The sequence below is a fragment of the Crocuta crocuta genome, unplaced genomic scaffold (genome assembly GCF_008692635.1).
Source record: "Crocuta crocuta isolate KB4526 unplaced genomic scaffold, BGI_CrCroc_1.0 scaffold363, whole genome shotgun sequence".
NCBI classification, from domain to species: Eukaryota; Metazoa; Chordata; class Mammalia; order Carnivora; family Hyaenidae; genus Crocuta; species Crocuta crocuta.
In genome coordinates, this window is record NW_027531626.1 from 951,561 (window position 1) to 970,619 (window position 19,059).

At 41.4% G+C, this 19,059-nt stretch overlaps 1 protein-coding gene across 2 annotated transcripts in view; it reads left to right on the forward strand.

The window, feature by feature from the left end:
- Positions 1–19,059, forward strand: part of TTC27 (tetratricopeptide repeat domain 27) — a 186,065-nt gene that overhangs the window by 113,111 nt on the left and 53,895 nt on the right. For both annotated transcript variants that reach the window (XR_013337240.1, XM_077772789.1), the window contains exon 13: positions 11,924–12,151. Coding sequence is in view for 1 of the 2 variants with exons in the window: in XM_077772789.1 (XP_077628915.1) it covers positions 11,924–12,151 (228 nt within the window). In the remaining variant the exon portion in view is untranslated. The remainder of the gene's footprint in view (positions 1–11,923; positions 12,152–19,059) is intronic.

Genomic DNA, 19,059 nt, shown 5'->3' on the forward strand with positions numbered 1-19,059 from the left:
TAGTGCAGGTTATCAGTGCAGGTATCAGGAAGTGGAGCGTTAGTCCAGCCATAATTGTAGCTTCTGTTTAAGCCTTAGCCGCACGTCATTTTATACTGAGATTCATTATGCGTGGTTATTGCTAAAAAAAAAAAATTGTATTAGGAATAATAATTCATTGTTTGCAATTACAGAATAAAACGGTTGCAACAGCCTAGATATGTATGTATGTGTGGGTTCAGGAATGGTCTTTGGGGTTTGCAGGTGACAAGATTCTTGTAAGCAACCCAGCTTAATTGTAGCCAGTTGCCCATATAAGTGTGCCTTTTCATGTTTGGGAATGTAGTTTTATGATATATAATAGATATTTAGATGATAAATTCCTTGTATCCTATAACAAAATATACCTCTCTATTTTCCTGTAGGGAAGTAGCAACCCATAGCCAGAAATACCAAAGCTGTTGCTCTGTGAAGATTTCTGGCCACCCACATTTTGATATTGCAAAAGGGATATTATAAGTCTTTGTGCTTTATTTATGTTCACTGGGCATGTCTCTTACGGTTTTTTATTTGATACTGAATTACATAAATTGAGTGGCTAAGTGGAGGAGGGAGGAGCAAATAGAGCATGTTGGAAAGAGTGAGGAAGAAGACTGAAGAATGCAGGGTGACTAATTCATGAAAGGAAATATATTGCCTACAAGCTTTGCCCTTGGGAAAGATAATGCTGTTGGCAGGATGAAGAGCTATAAGATCTCAAGGAGAAAGCACTGACTTATCTAACAGAAAAATGTGGGATAGGAATTTGAGGAAAGAAGAGGCCAGTTCAGACCAAGCAAGATCATTCCTTTTGTGTTTCTTAACTTCTTCAGGAGGCTGCCCTGTTCTGGCCCTGTAGACCCATGTTACAGGGTATAGAATACCCAGAATTGGTATTGTTTGGTAACAAGAGTTGCATAGCACCCGTTCCCTATGTTCTTTTAAGTGTTTAAGTAGATACGAGTTGGTGGAGGGAGTATTTGAAATCCTCAGTACCTGAGAGTTTACAAATGTGAAAGTTTTCCTGATGATTATTTGGTCTTTCATTTGTGTATGTGTCTTCTTTGCAAGGTTGCCAGCATTAGGGCTGTGTTAAAGATCTTGGGACTTGTGAATCTTTACAGCCTGTACTACAGTGCATTTGGAAGTACGAGAAATATTTGTAGAATGCTAGTTTTAGATCATGCAGGTGTTTTAAGGATATGGCTTGATGTTCTGAATCTTGGATCCTATTTTTTCTGTAGGGTACCTATATACTCTATAGGTATATAGAGTACTCCCTGACAATTCTTTTCATTTCTGTAAGGTTGATAGTGATTTCTCATCTTTCATACCTGATTTTAGTAATTTGAGTCTAACGAACCACTTCTGGTTTGTTTCTCTTTTGTTTTTCTATTCTTTATTTATGCTCATCTTTATTGTGTCCTTCCTTCTGCTTCTTTAGGTTGAATTTACTTTTTTTTTTCCTGGTTTCTTATGGTAGAAGAGTAGATTGCTTTGAGATCTTTTTTCTTTTTCAGTATAGGCATTTACAGCTATACATTTCCCTCTAAACACTGTTTTCACTGCATTCCATAAGTTTTGGCATATTATATTGTTTTTATTTATCTAAAAGTGTTTTTAATTTCTCTATGATTTCTTTTTTGACCTGTTGGTTGTTAGGCACTGTGTTATTTAATTTCCATGAGTGTGTGAATTTCCCAGATTTCTCTGTTATGGATTTCTAATTTCATCTCATTGTGGTTGGGGAGTATACTTCGTATGACGTCAGTCCTTTCAAATGTGTTGAGACTTGTTTTACAGCCTAAGATGTAGTATGCCCTGGAGAATGATCTGTGTGTATTCTGCTGCTGTTGGGTGGAATGTTCTTTAGATGTCTTTTAGGCTTAATTAGTTTATATTGTTGTTCAAGTCTTTTATTTCTATCTTCTGTATAGTTGTTTTATCCATTACTCGAAGTTGGAAAGTGAGGTCTTCAAATATTCTTGATGCAGGGCACCTGGGTGGCTCAGTTGGTTGCACGTCTGACATTGGCTCAGGTCATGATCTCATGGTTCGTGGGTTTGAGCCCCACTTCGGGCTCTGTGCTGACAACTAGCTCAGAGCCTGGAGCCGGCTTCAGATTCTGGGTCTCCCTCTCTCTGACCCTCCCCTGCTCACGCTGTCTCTCTCTCTCTCTCTCAGAAATAAATAAAAAACTTTAAAAAAAAACAAGTATTCTTGATGAATTGTGTATTTCTCCCTTCAGATCTGTCTGTTTTTGCTTCAGGTAACTTAGGACTCTGTTGTTAGGTGAGTATATACTTATAATTATGTCTTCTTAATGGAATGAATATTTATCATTAAAATGAGCTTTCTTCATCCTATTAACAATTTTTGTTTGATATTAACATAGCCATTCCAGCTCTTTTTGGGTTACTGATGTATGTATGATGTGTCTTCTTTTCTTTCTTTCCTTTATTTTTTATTTTCAGCCTTTTTGTGTGTCTGACTCTAAAGTGTGTCTCTTATAGACAGCATTCATTGAATCATTTTTTATACTTTCTGCTAATCCCTGCCTTTGATAGCAGTGTTTAATACTTTTAAAATAATTACTGATAATGTAGGATATATATTCGTTATTTTGTTATTTTCTGTATGTTTTGTGTCTTTTGTCTTTATTACTATCCTCTTTTTGGCTAAGTGTGCCATTTTAATTCCTTTGTCATTTTTGCTTTTTTTTTTTTTTAAGATTTTATTCTTAAGCAATTTCTACACTCAAAATGGGGCTTGAACTCACAGCCTCAAGATCAAGAGTTGCATGCTGTACAGACTGAGCCAGCCAGGCAACACTACTTTTTTTTTTTTTTTTGAGTTATTTTCTTAGTCCTTGTACTAATCACTTAGAATAACATATTTTAAGTGTCTGCTAAGTCTATCATCTGGGCATCCTCAGTAACAGTTTCTGTTGATTGATTTTTTTTTTCTTATGTAATGGCCATACTTTCTTGTTTCTTTGCATACTTTTGTAGTTTGTTGTTGAAAATTGGGTGTTTTAAATAATGTAATGTGACAACTCTAGAAATCAGGTTGTTGTTGCTGTTTGTGTTCTTTTTTGTTTAATGACATTTCTTAACTAATTATGTAAAATCTGTATTCTTTGTGTAGCTGCCAAGTTTCAGGTTGATTAGCTGAATGGTCAGCTCATGATTAGACAGAAAATTCCTTGAATGCCTAAATCAGCAAGTCTCTTCATCTTTGCTGATGGGCTCTGTGTGTGTGTGTGTGTGTGTGTGTGTGTGTGTGTGTGTGTGAACATGCTTCCAGTGTTCAGCCAGGCAGTTAACAACCTGGCCTTAGCGTCACTGAGTGCTTGTGCAGAGCCTCGAGGTCAGCCTGAGGTGAGAGCTCAGGGCCTTCTCGGGTCTTTCTGAACGCGTGCAGCACCTTACACATTCATGGCCTCTGGAGTCCCATGAATATGTTGGTGCCTTTCAGAGCCCTTATGTATATGTCATTCCCTTTTCCCACTGTTTTTGGTTAGCCTACTGTTTGTTCCACTTGTTCTTTACCACTTCAGACAGGTTCAGAACTAACCGATTGACTATAACTGTTTTTGAGAAAGATTTTTCACCGGGCAAACTCAGAGTTAGGTTAAATACAGACAGCCTTGCAAGTGAGCTCTTTCAGGAAACCACCAGACTGGTCAGATAATGACAGTTTTTTAGGACAGTTTTAAGACTTCAGAGGAGCTCTAAACTCACTCTGTACTCTGGTGGCTGCCTTGCCACCAGTCTGCCCTGCCTGTTGTGGGTTTTCCAGGCTACTGCAAGTTGGAGAAAGGGGAATAGGAATGGTGCAAATTAAAATCACACAAAGCCGGGTGCCTTACTCTGGCAGTTGGTTAAGTGTCCAACTGTGGCTCAGATCATGGTCTTGAGGTTCGTGAGTTCGAGTCCCACGATGGGCTGTCAGCGTGGAACCTGCGTCAGACCATCTGTCTTTCTTTCTCCCCACCCCTCCCCTGCCCATGCACTCTCTCTCTCAAAAATAAATATAAAAAAAAAAAATTAAATAAAATCACACAAAACTTGTTCTTACCAAGATATCACCACTTAAAAAAATTCCCTGGATTATTTCAAGTTTTTGGTTAATTTCCAGAATTTGAAAAAGTTGATTCTAAAATTTTTGCCAGTTTTCCTGTTGCTTTTATGGAGTAGGGATTCTCAGAGGTTCTTAGACCACCATTTTTGCTGATGTACATGGGTGGAATATAGAAAGAGTATTGAACCTGAAATTAAGGTCCCATTTTTCAACTTAGTATCTTTTGGTTTGAGGCTGGCCAGTTGACCCAAGGAATCTAAACTTTTATTTCTTTGTTTTAAAAATGGGCATATTAATTAATATCTGTCTCTTAGCCTTACTGTAGGGATTCAGTGAACTAATGCGTTTAACAACATATTGGATAAAAAGTAATCTGTAAATCACTATCTAAGGGGAGGACACATAAGGCATTTAAAAGGCAAAAAAATGAAGAAAAGATTGTATCATTCAAGTTTTGTTTATGGAATCATTGAGGATTTTGGGGAACAAGGGACTTAGGAAAGGAATTAGATCTTACACAGATGTGGGAAGAGCTGAGAAACGAAGGTGTGGAAGAGGGAATAGAAGGACCAGGGTGAAAATCGTTTACTGGTTTGCCCGAAGCACTGGCGCGAGTGGACACGTCAGAACCTACCAGGGAATCTGAGAAGCTGAGGACTTCCAGCCATGAAACGAGGGCGTGAAGGAGGAGCTTGTGGAGAGATCTGTGGACAGCTGTTGTCTGTATGTGGCTCCCAGCCCTGTGGGTCCACAGTGCAGTGTCGTCGGCGGTCCCGGAGCTGCTGTTGGCTGGCAGGGCCGCAGTCGGAAGCTTAAGTGAGATGCAGAGAGCAGAGGACCAGCTGGGGTCTGCAGGACATCTCTGCATCTTGTCTGACACCACACTTAACCGCGACCCCCTTCCAAAGGCTGTTGCTTTGCTTCTGTCTTTCACATCCCAGCACCACATCCCCCACTCCACCTGACCAACTCTAGTGTGAAATCAGAAGGGAAGGAAATTTTAGGAAACACATTTTGTTTTCTAGATGAAGCAAGTTGACATCGCAGTACATATGACCAGGCACTGTGGTACCCCTTTGGCTTGGGGACTTACTGATTTGGAAAGTTCCAAACTACTGCTAACACGTACAGAGTATTTTATATACTATGTTGTGTAAAGAAGAGCTTTTGATTTGGGGAAACTTATAATTTCTTCAAAAGAGGCTGAGATATTGAAGCATTCTTAGAACAAATGAGAACAAAAACAACTGGAAATACATCAGTTTATTTTACATGTCTTGCTTTACTGATGAGATGAGTTCCTTAGAGGTAATGGATCAAATGAATTTTTATATTGAACATTTTCTAATAACAGGTTACAGGGGTGCCTGGGTGGCTTAGCCAGTTAAGCGTCCGACTTCAGCTCAGGTCATGACCTCATGGTTTGTGGGTTTGAGCCCCGCATCAGGCTCTGTGCTGAACAGCTAGCTGAGAGCCTGGAGCCTGCTTCAGATTCTGTGTCTCCCTCTCTCTCTGACCCTCCCCTGCTCATGCTGTCTCTCTCTTTCTCTCTCTCTCAGAAATAAATAAAAACATTACAAAAAAACCCAACAAGTTACAGTCTCAGGAATATGATCATTTCCAGTTGGTTTTTGGTTGACATTGGCACACAATTTTGTCTGAGTTTCTGAAGTTTACTAGCATGATGTCATTAAGGTCATAGACTGGTGAGGCCTAATGGATGGTGAGACAGTCAAGGTCCTTGCAGACTAAATTATACCAGGAAGTCCATGTAATTCTGAAGCAAGATAGCAAAGTGTACTTCCCCTCTGTGCTAGTAAAAACCCACCACAGCTGATGTTGTCTGGTTATTGGGTAGAGAAAAATGTATTTACTGTATCAGTACCTGCTTACCACATGTCAGGGGGTGTGATTCTTTGCTCCAGTAAAAAGATCATGTCTGAACAGTAGATATAATTACAGCCACCATTATATTAAGTTTGTAATAATCTATGACATTTTCCAGGACCCATCTATATTCGGCACAGTTTAAATAGATCTGTTAAGCTGTCTACACTCACACACTTTGCAGTATCTTTCAAGTGTTTGATAGTGGCACACATTTCTGTAGTTTACATAGATATGTGATGTTGCTTTGGTTTTTCTCTTAAGGAGGAGAGGAAGCTGGGGGCTTTCACTTGGCACTTTATTCTGCATTAGTCCTCACCGAAGGCTCTGCTGGTTATTGGCCATATCTAATTCAACTATGTATTCAAGTAGTAGGGAGGTCACCACTGGGTGGGTCCAGAGACTTACTACGCCTACCATGGGATAGACTGATTCCCATAAACCCTCGAATGCATCAGGTGATATTCTGGGTCCCAGAGGATTATCATTAACTAAGTACTAACTGACCTTGAAAAGATGGGTATGGTATTTCTTTCTCTCCAGGATAGAATTACCTGGCAAATGTTAAAGGTGCGTCTTTGGCCAGGCCATCTCAGTGGCTCAGTTGGTTAAGCATCCTACTCTTGATTTTGACTTAGGTCATGATCTCATGGTTCTTGGGATCGAGCTCCACATCAGGCTTTGTGCTGACAGCACTCTATCCCTCTCTCTCTGCCTCTCCTCACGTTCACACACGCTTTCTCTATCTCTCTCAAAATAAATAAATAAACTTGTCTTTGGGGAAGACAAGGGAAGAATTATGGTATATGCTAGTTATGTTATAGTGGGGTCCTTCCTCACCAATATTGGCTCCTTCATTCCTTCCTCCCTTCCTCCCTCCCTTCCTTCCTTCCTTTCCAATTTTTAAAAAATGTTTTTTTTTGATAGTGCAAGCAGGGGAGGGGCAGAGAGAGAGAGACAGAGGAGAGGAAGCAGGGTCTGCACTGACAGCAACGGGCCTGATGCAGGGCTCGAACTCACAAACCATGAGATCATGATCTGAGCCAAAGTCAGACGTTCAACCAATTGAGTTACCTAGGTGCCCCTCTTAATTTTTTTTGAAAGAGGCTCTGACTGTGAAATGACTCCAGGATAGGAATTAGGTGAGAAACAATGTTTTAGCATCATGTTTTAGCATGATGACTTGGGTCTGACCCCAATCTGACCCAAACCTATATACTTTTTTTCCCCTAATGTTATATAGATCAAGTTTGGACTTAGTTAGCTTTAAGGCTTCCTGGTGAGTCAGCTACCACCTAAGATCCATGCTTTTTGCACTATTGTAACTATTACTCTGGCTGTTCCTGTTGCAATAACCATGCTCCTCTTGCTTCTGGGGGTTAAGTGCTATCAGCTAGTCTCTATTACCCCTCCTGAAATCAGGAAGCTCGTTTCAACTGAAGGACCTCCAAAGATGTCCTCCCAACCCCCCCAGCTTACAGGCCATCTATAGCACTTTTCAGGGGTGCTAATACTCCCATGTACAATGTATTTCTCAAAGCCAAGATGAAAAGAATATCCTCTGGGCCCTCTTGGAGGACATTGGGATGGGTGAACAGGTTGCAAATAATAAATTGACAACAACTTTTTCTTCCTAAGTTGTTAGATTCTTTCTTCCACATCACACCAAGGAATTTCTGGCCTCTGAGTTTAGTTTGGGCTACATTTGAGTCCAGGATTATCTTTTTTTATTTTGTTTTTAATGTTTTTTGAGAGAGAGAGCTTGAGCAATGGAAGGGCAGAGAGAAAGGGAGACACAGAATCTAAAGCAGGCTCCATGCTGTGAGCTGTCAGCACAGAGCCTGATGTGGGGCTTGAACTCATGAACTGTGAGATCATGACTTGAGCTGTGTCGGATCCTTAACTGAGCCACCTAGGCGCACCGGTCATTATATTGTCTTTAAACAAGGTAGCACTAGTCTTAACAGATAGAGGAGGACTGCCCCTGTTGGCATAGGAAACTCAGTAGGGTTTGGAGGTTTCTATTTTTAGAATCATCCCAAATATCTTTATTTAAATTCTTTTTTTTTTTTAATGTTTTATTTATTTCTAGGAGAGAGAGAGAGAGACAGTGTGAGCAGGGGAGGGTCAGAGAGAGAGGGAGTCACAGACTGAAACAGGCTCCAGGCTCTGAGCTGGCAGTCAGCACAGAGCCCGACGTGGGGCTCGAACCCACGAACCGCGAGATCATGACCTAAGCGAAAGTCAGATGCTTAACCGACTAAGCCACCCAGGCGCCCCTTTATTTAAATTCTTGGGTCTTGCTCCTTCATGATCAGTGCCCTGTTCTCCTGGCCAAGATGAAGTAAGTGGTACTAGAGTAACCCTCTCGTAACAACCATTGCAGTTACTATTGCTAAGAACCAAACCACTTCAAAACTTAGTGTCTTAAAACAATAGCAATCATTTGTTTATCTTGCATTGTTTCTATGGAACGGAACTTTAGGAAGGGCTTGACTGGGCCACTTGTGATGTGAGAAAGGTGAGGTGATATAACAGTAACTCTAAATGAACTTTGATAAATTGAAGATGTGCATGATTAGCTTTAGACCAGTCACTGAAAAATAATAAAATGTTGGGTCACTTGGGTGGCTCAGTTGGTTAAACGTCCAGCTTTTGATTTTGGCTCAGGTCATGTTCTCAGGGTCATGAGATTGAGCCCTCTGTTGGATTCTATGCTGGGCATGGAACCTACTTAAGATTCTCTCTCTCCCTCTCTGTTCATACCCTGTGGACGCATGCTCGCTCTCTCTCTCTCTCTCTCTCTCTCAATATAAGTAAATAAGTAAGTAAGTAAAATGATGTGTAGCCTAAAGACAATAGAGGAAAGAAAACAAATGACTAAAACACATTTGATTAACCCAATCAGATGCCTTCATTTGCTCAAAGCCCTAGTGAAACTGAGTTTGTCCTATATTCAGCAATCACGCAGGAGCAATGTCTACATCCGAGTTTTGGCTATGCTAACTTGGCAGCTACAAGGAAAAAGAAATTTTTTTAAGCAATCATAGAAATAACTTGGTTCTCTGAACTTGAGGATTTAAAACACCGAATGTCATTTTCTTTCTTTGAGCTATTCAGTGAACTTAGAAGCAGCCAACCTTACCTCACAGTCTGATATTCTTAGTGTCTTATCACTTAATTCACAGAAGCCTTTTTTTCTTTTAATTTAAATTTTAGTTATTTAACATAGAGTGCAATATTGTTTTCAGGAGTAGAACTCAGTGATTTATCACTTGCATCACAACAGTGCCCTTCTTAGTACCCATCACCCAGGGCACATGGGTGACTCAGTTGGTTAAGTGTCCAACTCTTGATTTTGGCTCATGTCATGATCTCACAGTTCGTGAGTTCAAGCTCTGCATTGGGCTCTGAGCTGGAATTCTCTCTCTCTCTCCCTCTCTCTCTGCCCCTCCCCCCACTTGCATGCACAGTGTCTTCCATGCTCATTCTCAGAATAAATTTTAAAAACTACCCATCACCCACCCAGCCCATCTCCCACGCCCTCCCTCCATTAACTCCTAGTTTGTTCTCTATCATTAATAGTCTCTTCTCTTGTGGTTTGTTTCCTCCTTTCCTCTCTCCCTGCTTCCCATGTGTTCGTCTGTTTTGTTTCTTAAATTCTATATATGAATGAAGGCAAATGATATTTGTCTTTCTATGATTGATTATTTTGCTTGGTGTAATACATTTTAGCTCCATCTGCATCATTGGAAATGGCAAGATTTCATTCTTTTTTGATAGCTGAGTGATAGTCCATGGTGTGTGTGTGTGACACCACATATTCTTTATCCATTTGTCAGTCGATGGACATTTGGGCTCTCTCCATAGTTTGAGTATTGTTGATAATGCTGCTATAAACATCAGGGTGCATGTATTCCTTTGAATCTCTATTTTTGTATCCTTTGGGTAAATACCCAGTAGTGCAATTGCTGGATAATGGGTAGTTCTGTTTTTAGTTTTTTGAGGAACCTCCATACTCTTCTACGGAGTGGCTGCACCAATTTGCATTCCCACCAGCAGTGCAAGAAGGTTCCCCTTTCTCAGCTTCTCACCAACACCTGTTATTACTTGTGTTGTTAATTTTAGCCATTCTGACAGCTGTGAGGTGGTATCTCATCATGGTTTTGATTTGTATTTTCCTGATTAGTAATTTTGAACATCTTTTCATGTGTCTGTTAGCCATCTGGGTGTCTTCTTTGGAAAACTGTCTATTCATGTCTTCTGCCCATTTCTTCACTGGGTTATTTTTTTGGGCGATGAGTTTGGTAAGTTCTTTATTGATTTTGAATACTTACCCTTTATCAGATATGTCATTTTCAAATATCTTTTCCCATTCCATTGGTTGCCTTTTACTTTTGCTGATTGTTTCCTTTGCTGTACAGGAGCTTTTTATCTTGATGAAGTTCCAATACACAGAGCCTTACATTAGGTAGAGGCTTTATCCTTAGCTCCCCTAGGTGATAATTCAAGAAATTCTTTCATCACTGGATATCATGGACTACCAGTGCCACACTCTCTCATGATCGTGGGTTCCCCATGTCTTCAGCTCCAACCAGATCAGATAACTAATCACAAAATTTTATTTTCTGCAGGAGTAGCCTTCAGAATGTCTGGGAGGCGGTGGGTATCAAGTTTCAATGGCATATTGGAGAAGCACCTTCAACTACACTATAAAATCATGTCAGCAGAAATCCTGCTATGGCTACAGTCTGTTACATGTAATTTGGTTGAACACTATATATATACATACATGTGTTGGGTACTTAATATAAATAATCTTATAAAATTATGGTTAGAACAGTAGTTAACTATTGTATCATCTGTTGTAGAGGAATTACATGGATTATATTTTTAAATCTCCTGTGTATTTTGGCTATTTGGGATTTATAACTCTTTTTTTTTGCTTAGAAGCTGTATAAATTCTGATTCCATTTTCAGAACAGGCGTAAGAAGCCTACATAACCCATAGTGTGTCAGAAATGCAGAGAAACCAGCATCCAAAGACACTTTTATAGGCACAATTGTCTTTTAAAAGATTTCACAAAAATTAGACTGGTTAAGAATTCTAGCTGGATGCAACCTAAAGCGAATCAAATACATAGACTTTAAGATTGCCATCTATGTAAAGTAAGGAGTCTAAAGTATCGTTTTAGCTACCTTAAGATGGCTGCTGCCATCAGAAACAGGGGACAAGGGACATGGACCGGGGAAGCAGAGTAATGGTAACAAGTACAGAATTAGCTCCATGGAGGAGGCGAACCTGAATTGTGGACATACAACAGTAGTACTGAAACGTGTGCGGTGTACTGAGGATGGTCTTTAATTTCTAAACTAAAGAGACTTGCTGGAAGCAGATAGGCCTCCTTTTGGCAAGTTTCATCTGTGAGATAAGCAAGGACTATTAAATTATACCCTTCCCCCCTTCTTTTATAAATGTCTCAACGATCCCAGGCTCCTGGAGCATGCCATTTCAAGAAAGGAAAAACAAAGCAAACTAAACTGAACTAAAAAACATACTTTGTATTGCCATTGAGTAGAGGTGAACTGAAGACGCTGCTCTAACAGTCATTCCAGCTGGTGACAGAGGGGAGTCCATGAGCTCTCCCAGTATCATGGAGTATGCTTCCCCTTGGTGCCTTTCTTTCCTGGAGGATTCCAGATGCCAGTAAGGCAATATTTGCCTTTCCTTCTTGTTCCTCTCTTTTACCTGTATCGTATTTGCTTTCTGTTGTTTTTAGCCTGTGCCCTAGATGCGTGAAATAGGCAGGTCATCTCAAACTTTGAAAATAAAAATGTGGATCCTATGGGATAAAAGATATCTATGTGCTAAAGAAAAAAAAAATGGCCATTAGCCACTATAAGCTAATTCCGTTACTTCTGTTGTCATTTCTAGGCAGAAGAAATCCTTAGGCGAGAGCTGGAGAAAAAAGAAACGCCGAGTTTGTACTGCTTGCTCGGAGATGTCCTTCGAGACCACGCTTGCTATGAGCGGGCCTGGGAACTGTCCCACCACCGCAGCGCTCGGGCTCAGCGCTCCAAAGGCCTCCTCCATCTGCGGAACAAGGAGTTTAGAGAATGCGTGGAGTGCTTTGAGCGCTCAGTGAAGATCAATCCCATGCAGGTGAGACATTTCAGAAGGCCCATCCACTCTGTGTGCTTCTGTTTCCGTTTGGTTTGGTGTCTTACTGAGGGAGCATCCATCTTACTGAGGGAGCACCCATCTTATTGAGGGAGCACCCATCTTACTGAGGGAGCATCTTCGTGCCTGGAGACCTTGTGTTTGGAAGTCGAGGGCTGAGCCTCCCATGCTTCTGGCCTCTCATGGGAAATGCTGCTTTTTTCTTATTCACTTTCTGTTGTGTTTCTGTTATTTACTCTTTGGTTTTCTTTCTTTTTTTACACTGTCCTTAACGCAAATACAGCTATGAAAATTGGGTTTCATTTTCAGCAGATATGTTAGGTAGAAATGGAGGAGAGTCTGAATTATAGACACCGTAGGATTGTGCAAGGAATTGTTGGAATCAGCAATGAAAGCAAAACTGATATAAATAGGGTAACATCTAGAATGGATTCTTGATCATTTAAGAAAAAGTCTATATGTACAGACACACGAACTTTTTTTTGGATAACCCAAAGCAAATTTTATTTATTTATTTATTTATTTACTTTTTACAAATAGTTTATTGTTAAGTTGGTTTCCATATAACACCCAGTGCTCATCCCCACAAGTGCCCTCCTCCATNTTCCACAATGTTTTCCAGAGGGGCTGTACCAGTTTACATTCCCACCAACAGTGTAGGAGGGTGCCCGTTTCTCCACATCCTCGCCAGCATCTAGAGTTCTCTGATTTGCTGACTTTAGCTACTCTGACTGGTGTGAGGTGGTATCTCAGTGTGGTTTTGATATGTATTTCTCTGATGAGGAGGGATGCTGAGCATCGTTTCATGTGTCTGTTGGCCATCTGGATGTCCTCTTTGGAGAAGTGTCTGTTTATATCTTCTGCCCATTTCTTCGCTGGGTTGTTACACAAACTTTTTTTTTACAGTTTGAAAAAATAATACAAAATGAGTCTGGATCTTTAAAACAAGCCACCTGGGTGGCTCAGTCAGTTAAGCATCTGACTCTTGATTTTGGTTCAGGTCATGATCTCATGGTTCATGAGATCAAGCCTCACATGGAGCTCTGCACTGACCGCGTGGAGTCAGCTTGGTATTCTCTCTCTCTCCCTCTCTCTCTGCTCATGCTCTCTGTCTCTCAAAATAAAGAAACATTTAAAAATAAGTGACAGGACAGATCCACAGGAGAGGACCAAATTTTGAAGGAAAAAATTGACTATACTTAGTACTCAAATAATACTCAGTTGGCAAAATGATTTTATTCTCAGAAATGCTTATTGATTTTTTTCAACCATACTTTCTTTGTGACTGCTTTCCTTTTTCACCAGCCAGAGGCACCCATAACTGTCAATGACGGGTCCTGACTAACATGCGCACTGACTTGGTGAAATTCTGGTTAAAATACTAATTTTTAATCAGCTGCTAATGTTTACTATGAGCCAGATATGTTGGGCATTTTGCCAGTATTTAGACCCAAGACAGACAGACTCCAGAGCTTGTATTCCTTTTTTTTAAAATTATGGATTAAAAAAAAGCACATAACATAAAATTTACCACTTTAACCATTTCTAAGTGTTCAGTAAGTAGTGCGAAGTGTGTTCCTAGTGTTGTGTAACCGTTGCCACCGTCCATCTCTGAAACTTTCTTAATCCTGCAAAACTAGAAATTTGTACCTGTTAAACAGTAGCTACCTATTCTCCCTTTTCTTTAGTCCCTGCAACCATTCTGCTTTGTGTCTCTGTGAATTTGAATATTGTCGGTACCTCATATGAGTAGAGTCATGCAGTATTTGTTCCTCTGTGACTACCATATTTCTCCCAGCATAATGTCCGTGTTGTAGCCTGTGTCAGAATGCCGTCCGTTCCTTCGTTAGACTGAGTGATATTCCATTGTGTGTGTGCGCCACACTTTGTTTATCTGCTCTGCAGTTGGACTCTGGTTTGCTTCTCCCTCTGGGCTGTTATGAATAGGCTGCTGTGGACGAGTGTGGGCTGAGATGATCATTTTTTTTTTTAAATGTTTTATTTATTTCTGAGAGAGACCGCGTGAGCAGGGAAGGGTCAGAGAGAGGGAGACACAGACTGAAACAGGCTCCAGGCTCTGAGCTGGCAGTCAGCACAGAGCCCAACGCGGGGCTCGAACCCACGAACCGTGAGATCATGACCTGAGCTGAAGTCGGATGCTTAACCGACTGAGCCACCCAGGCGCCCCTGAGATGATCATTTTTGAAATGGGTAGACTTGGGGCATATCTTTCATATGGAAAAAATTTAAAAGTACATTTTTGAGCTAATTGCTTGGTTTCTGCACTCTGGGTAATGAATACAGTGGGAACCTTCCAAACCAGCTGACTGGTAATAAAAATCTAGAGAAGAAATTATCAGCAGAAATTAACAGGTGCATTTGGGAGAAAAGATATTTAAAGTATACTCAGAGTTTTTGTCCCCCCACCCGGAACATTCAGCACCTGGGGGGAGGTGATGGGGACTGCTCCTGCCATCTAGTGGGTAGAGTCCGGGGCTGCTGCTTGACATCCCATAGTGCACAGGACAGCCCCCCAGGATAAAGAATTATCGGCCAAAATGTCTGGAGTGCCAAGGTTGACAAATCCTGCACAAACTTGATTATCAGTAGATTTTTTTTCCAGTAGAAAAAAGAACTCAATATTGTGTTGTTAAATTTTTACTTTTACTTTTATGGAAAATTGTGTCCTCTTAGTACCCCTGCCTGATAAAAAAAATTGTTTATCTTAGTACCCCTGCCTGAGATTTGCCCACCCTCAACTGCTGGAAGGAGTGAGGAAAATAACCTCCCTCCCTTAGCCTCCATAGTCCAAGTCGTATCAGTGGCACCCACCTGATGGACGTGGATTATTCTCTCAAGCACACAGTCCCTTCTCTACCGGTTGGCATTCATGTTTTCCTCCTGTCCCACTGGCTCCTTCTTCTGAGTCTTGGAGGCTTCCTAGTCTTTATCCCTGGGCCTCACCTCTGTGTACAAGGGCTCCCTGGATTTCATCTGCTCCCATAGGCTTGATACCATCTGTACACTGACAACTCCCAAAAGTAGGTTTCAGTCTCCTTTTCTCCCCTGAACTCTAGGCCCCTTTGTCTAACTGCTTCTTCAGTCTCTCCATTTGTTACTCCAACTTACCATTTCCAATATCTGAGATACTGTTCCTCCCTGCTGAAGACTTTGTCCCCAAGGTCATCCCCATCCTAAATTACTCTGACTGGTATTCCTGCCTCTAGCAATCCCTATCTACCTATTCTCAGTGACCATCCAAATGGGTCCTTTCAGATGTGAGTCAGATGTGTCAGTCGTCTGTTCCCTTCCCTGGTGGTACCAGCCAGAATCCCTGAGCAGAGCGCCTCCCATTCTCCCCCCTCCACGCACTCCACGTTAGCCTCTTTGTTCTTCCCTGAATATTCCAGGCACCTTCCTGCCTCAGGGTACTGGGACTTGCTCTCCCTCTGTCTGGCTGTCCTTCCAGACATCTGCATACCTCACTCCATTATCTTATTCAAGTCTTTGCTCAAATGTCACTTGTTCAGAGAAGCCTTCCACTACCATTCTGTGTAAAAATCACAGTCCACTTTCCACCCCTACCGTATACTCCTTACTTTCATTCTCTGCTTTTTCTCTAGAGCATTTAGCACCTTCTAGTATTTTTACAGCTTATTTTTTTTTTAAAAAGGCTCTTTCTCCTTCTATAGAATGTAAGTCCTATGAAGGCAGAAGTTTTCATCTGTATGGTCCGTTTATATTTTCCTGGTGCCTGTAACAGTGCCTAGCACATACCGGGATTCAATAAATAGTTGTCACGTGAGCAAATACATGTCTTTAACCAGTTAGTCAATCGAAGTATATACTAATTGTCTGCTGTGCACATAGCACTGAGTCCGAGGACAAAGCAGTAACAGCAGATCGCCAGAGAGGCTGGTTTGTGCCCTCTGGTATGTCTAGGGAAGCTAAGTAGCAGAGCTAGTCCATAGTACAAGGCATCAAAGAAATACCAAGTGAGTTATTTGTAAAGCACTGGTTATCTAGAGGTCAAAGAGATAATAGAGATAGGATGGTAGATAGTGAAGATAGGACGTTGAATTTGGCTTTGGAGGACAGATAGTACTTGAGTAGGCCAAGAGGAGGCCGGTGGTAAGGGAAGAAGGTAAAGAGAAGGGGTGTGTACGTGTGTTGGGGGAACAGAGGAGTCAGCGAATAGGCTGGTTTGTAGAGTAAAAGGAAGTGGGGCAGTTCCAGGGGGAAAGCCAGACTGGAGCCAGCTTACAAAAGGTCTTAAATGTGAGGTTAAGCTCTTTGGCTTTTTATTTGGCAGATAGGGAGTCGCAGAAGGGCTGGTTTGTAGGTTTGGCTTTGTTTTGAATGAAGGAACGTGGCATGTGCAGAGGCAATTTAGACTTCTTGTTTGGGCAACACTGTGGCCATTGGAGATCCTAGATGTAGACAGGTTTGGGAGACCAGCCCTAGTCTAGCCTGACAGTTATCAGCACGCCAGGGGGCGATAGGAAAGAGGGGTTGGGTGTGAGGGAATTTGCAAGGCAGGACTTGACAGGGCTTGATGGTCTCATTATATAATTTTGAATTAATTACTTAGCAAAACAAAGAAATGACAGTTGCTCAAAGCAGCATCACAATGCAAACAGATGTTATGCGAGGATATTTTGCAGTTTGTCATATGGATCCAATTCAGACAGGCTGGGAGCCGTGCCAAAATATGCAGACATTTGATGCTACAGTTGTACGGAACTACTACAAGACACAAACTTGGACTCCGTAGACACTGGAGATTGGGATCCAAGTTTGAACCATCTCTGAAGAGGGAGAGCTCCTACATGCCGTCGTCTCCTTTTAAGTCTTGGAACAGAAGGAAAATAGAAGAACGGAATTTAATAGAAAAAGGAATTCTAAAAAATGTATTCTCTTCTTTCAGGCATTTCCAAACAGTTAGGTTCAATAACAACGTTTAGGCAGAATGAGAGTGATATTTGAATGGCTTTGGTAATGACTGTAATGACTTTCTGAAACCAAATTGGTATAAAAATAGACGTGTCTGGTTTTATGTCAGGGCGGGTCTGCAAAACCAAACGCACTATCTACAGAACATTTGTTAGAGAACCAGAAGACGTGTGCACCGTTTACATTTGTGCTTCTGAGATTGCCAGCTATTGTTCCCTTCTACCTACCTGTTGCATTTCCCCAAGCAGCTCCCGAAACTACTAAAATTCAACCTGAGACTTGAATTTGTGGGCTGTTGGAGGCTGAGGAGGGTGGGAGGGAATGGTAACCAAACCTCCCAAGCAGGATCTCACAGTCTCAGGACCTGAATTAAAATAGAAATCCTTATGTCGTATTATTCCCATTGTCCCCTACTCTTATGTAAAAAGTAAAAACAAGGAAATCGCTCAGATATCAAACCAGTATGTGTAGCATTGAGAAAGGAAAATGCCACTTCATATTATTTTTTCCGCCCTCTCTCAGCACACATACTAGATTACTTTTCTTTTGTCACTCCCTTCCCATTTATTTTCCTGAACTCTCCTCTTCTTTGAACTGGTCACCCACCTTTGTGAGGTTACATGATCTAACTGCAGGGTAAATACTCAAAGACAGGTATGGGCGGAAGGGCTATAGTTGGGATGAGGTGGGTGGTCACTGTGGACTGCCCGGGTCAGGAAAGGCTGTGCTGGAGATGGTGCAGGAGTCAGCACAAGTGTGCACCGAAAGGTGGATGGGGAGTAAGTGTTCAGAAGGGAACTGGCGTCCCGGGTTAGAAGAGCACGGAGAAAGCCATGGATTTGAGTGTTGATTAAACATAACGGCCAGGCTATGCCTGTTATCCTGGTAACCCATCCCATTTAGCGTTTGTCGCAAGGTTTTTCATTTTTAAGTGAGGTATTATTGGTGCATAAAAAGCGGTTGGAGTGGGTTTTCATAGACATCCAGTTTGTTCTTCCCTCTTCTGCCACAGTCTCGGCTAGTATTGTATTCAATGCATGTGCAACGGACAGCGCTCCCACTTTCCAGTGCTCAAATCTGAACGGTGACCAGTAACAGCCTGTCTCTTTTTTTTCCAACCCTTTCCACACACAGCTTACTAACATTACCCTTTCTAGGACAGTACACAGGATGCTCGCTGATAAAACCTATCGCGCTTGCTCAGGGAGTCTGAGAACAGCCACCTCCTTCAGGTCCTGGTAGATGGTAGAAGTTCTTGGGCCATGTCTTTATAAGCCCGCTTGTACATATCAGACATTTGTGCCAAGCTGCGGCCTGTGTGATGCGTGACGTTGCCTGGCTACCAGTTGGCAGGATTAGTGGGAGATGCAGGGAATCATAGACTAGATGTATGGGGAGCAGAGCCGAGCAGGCCTGCCATACATAAAGCACATGGGGAATACTCTGAATTCTCTTGCTACAGTGGTTTGACCGCTTAATGTAAGGTCTGAATGGACCACTAGTTTTATATTACATTGCTTGGTAACTTTTATATAGTTTATAGTAAACCCTTTGGCAGCATTGGCAGCATTCATTTGCAAAAAGCAAACAAACCAAAAAAGTGTGTTTTTAGAGGACATAAGGAACTCAGTTCTCATTTGGCAGGAGAGCTAATGAATGTACAAATTGCACAAAATGTAGTTGACATTTACCTTCCGCTTCAGAGGCTGTAGTTATATTACTAACCGGAAGACCTAAGTCTGTTGAAGAAACATTAGCATCTACATCAAAAACTAGTACTAGTTTTTTGTTTTTTGTTTTTTTTTAATTTTAAAGAAGGCTAAAGAGGATGATTTAATATGAAGCTGTAAAAGGTACATTTTCGTGTCATTCTATGAGGTTTGACTTTTTATTTGGAGCAGATGAAAATGAGCAAAAATGGTTTACAAGATTGGTCC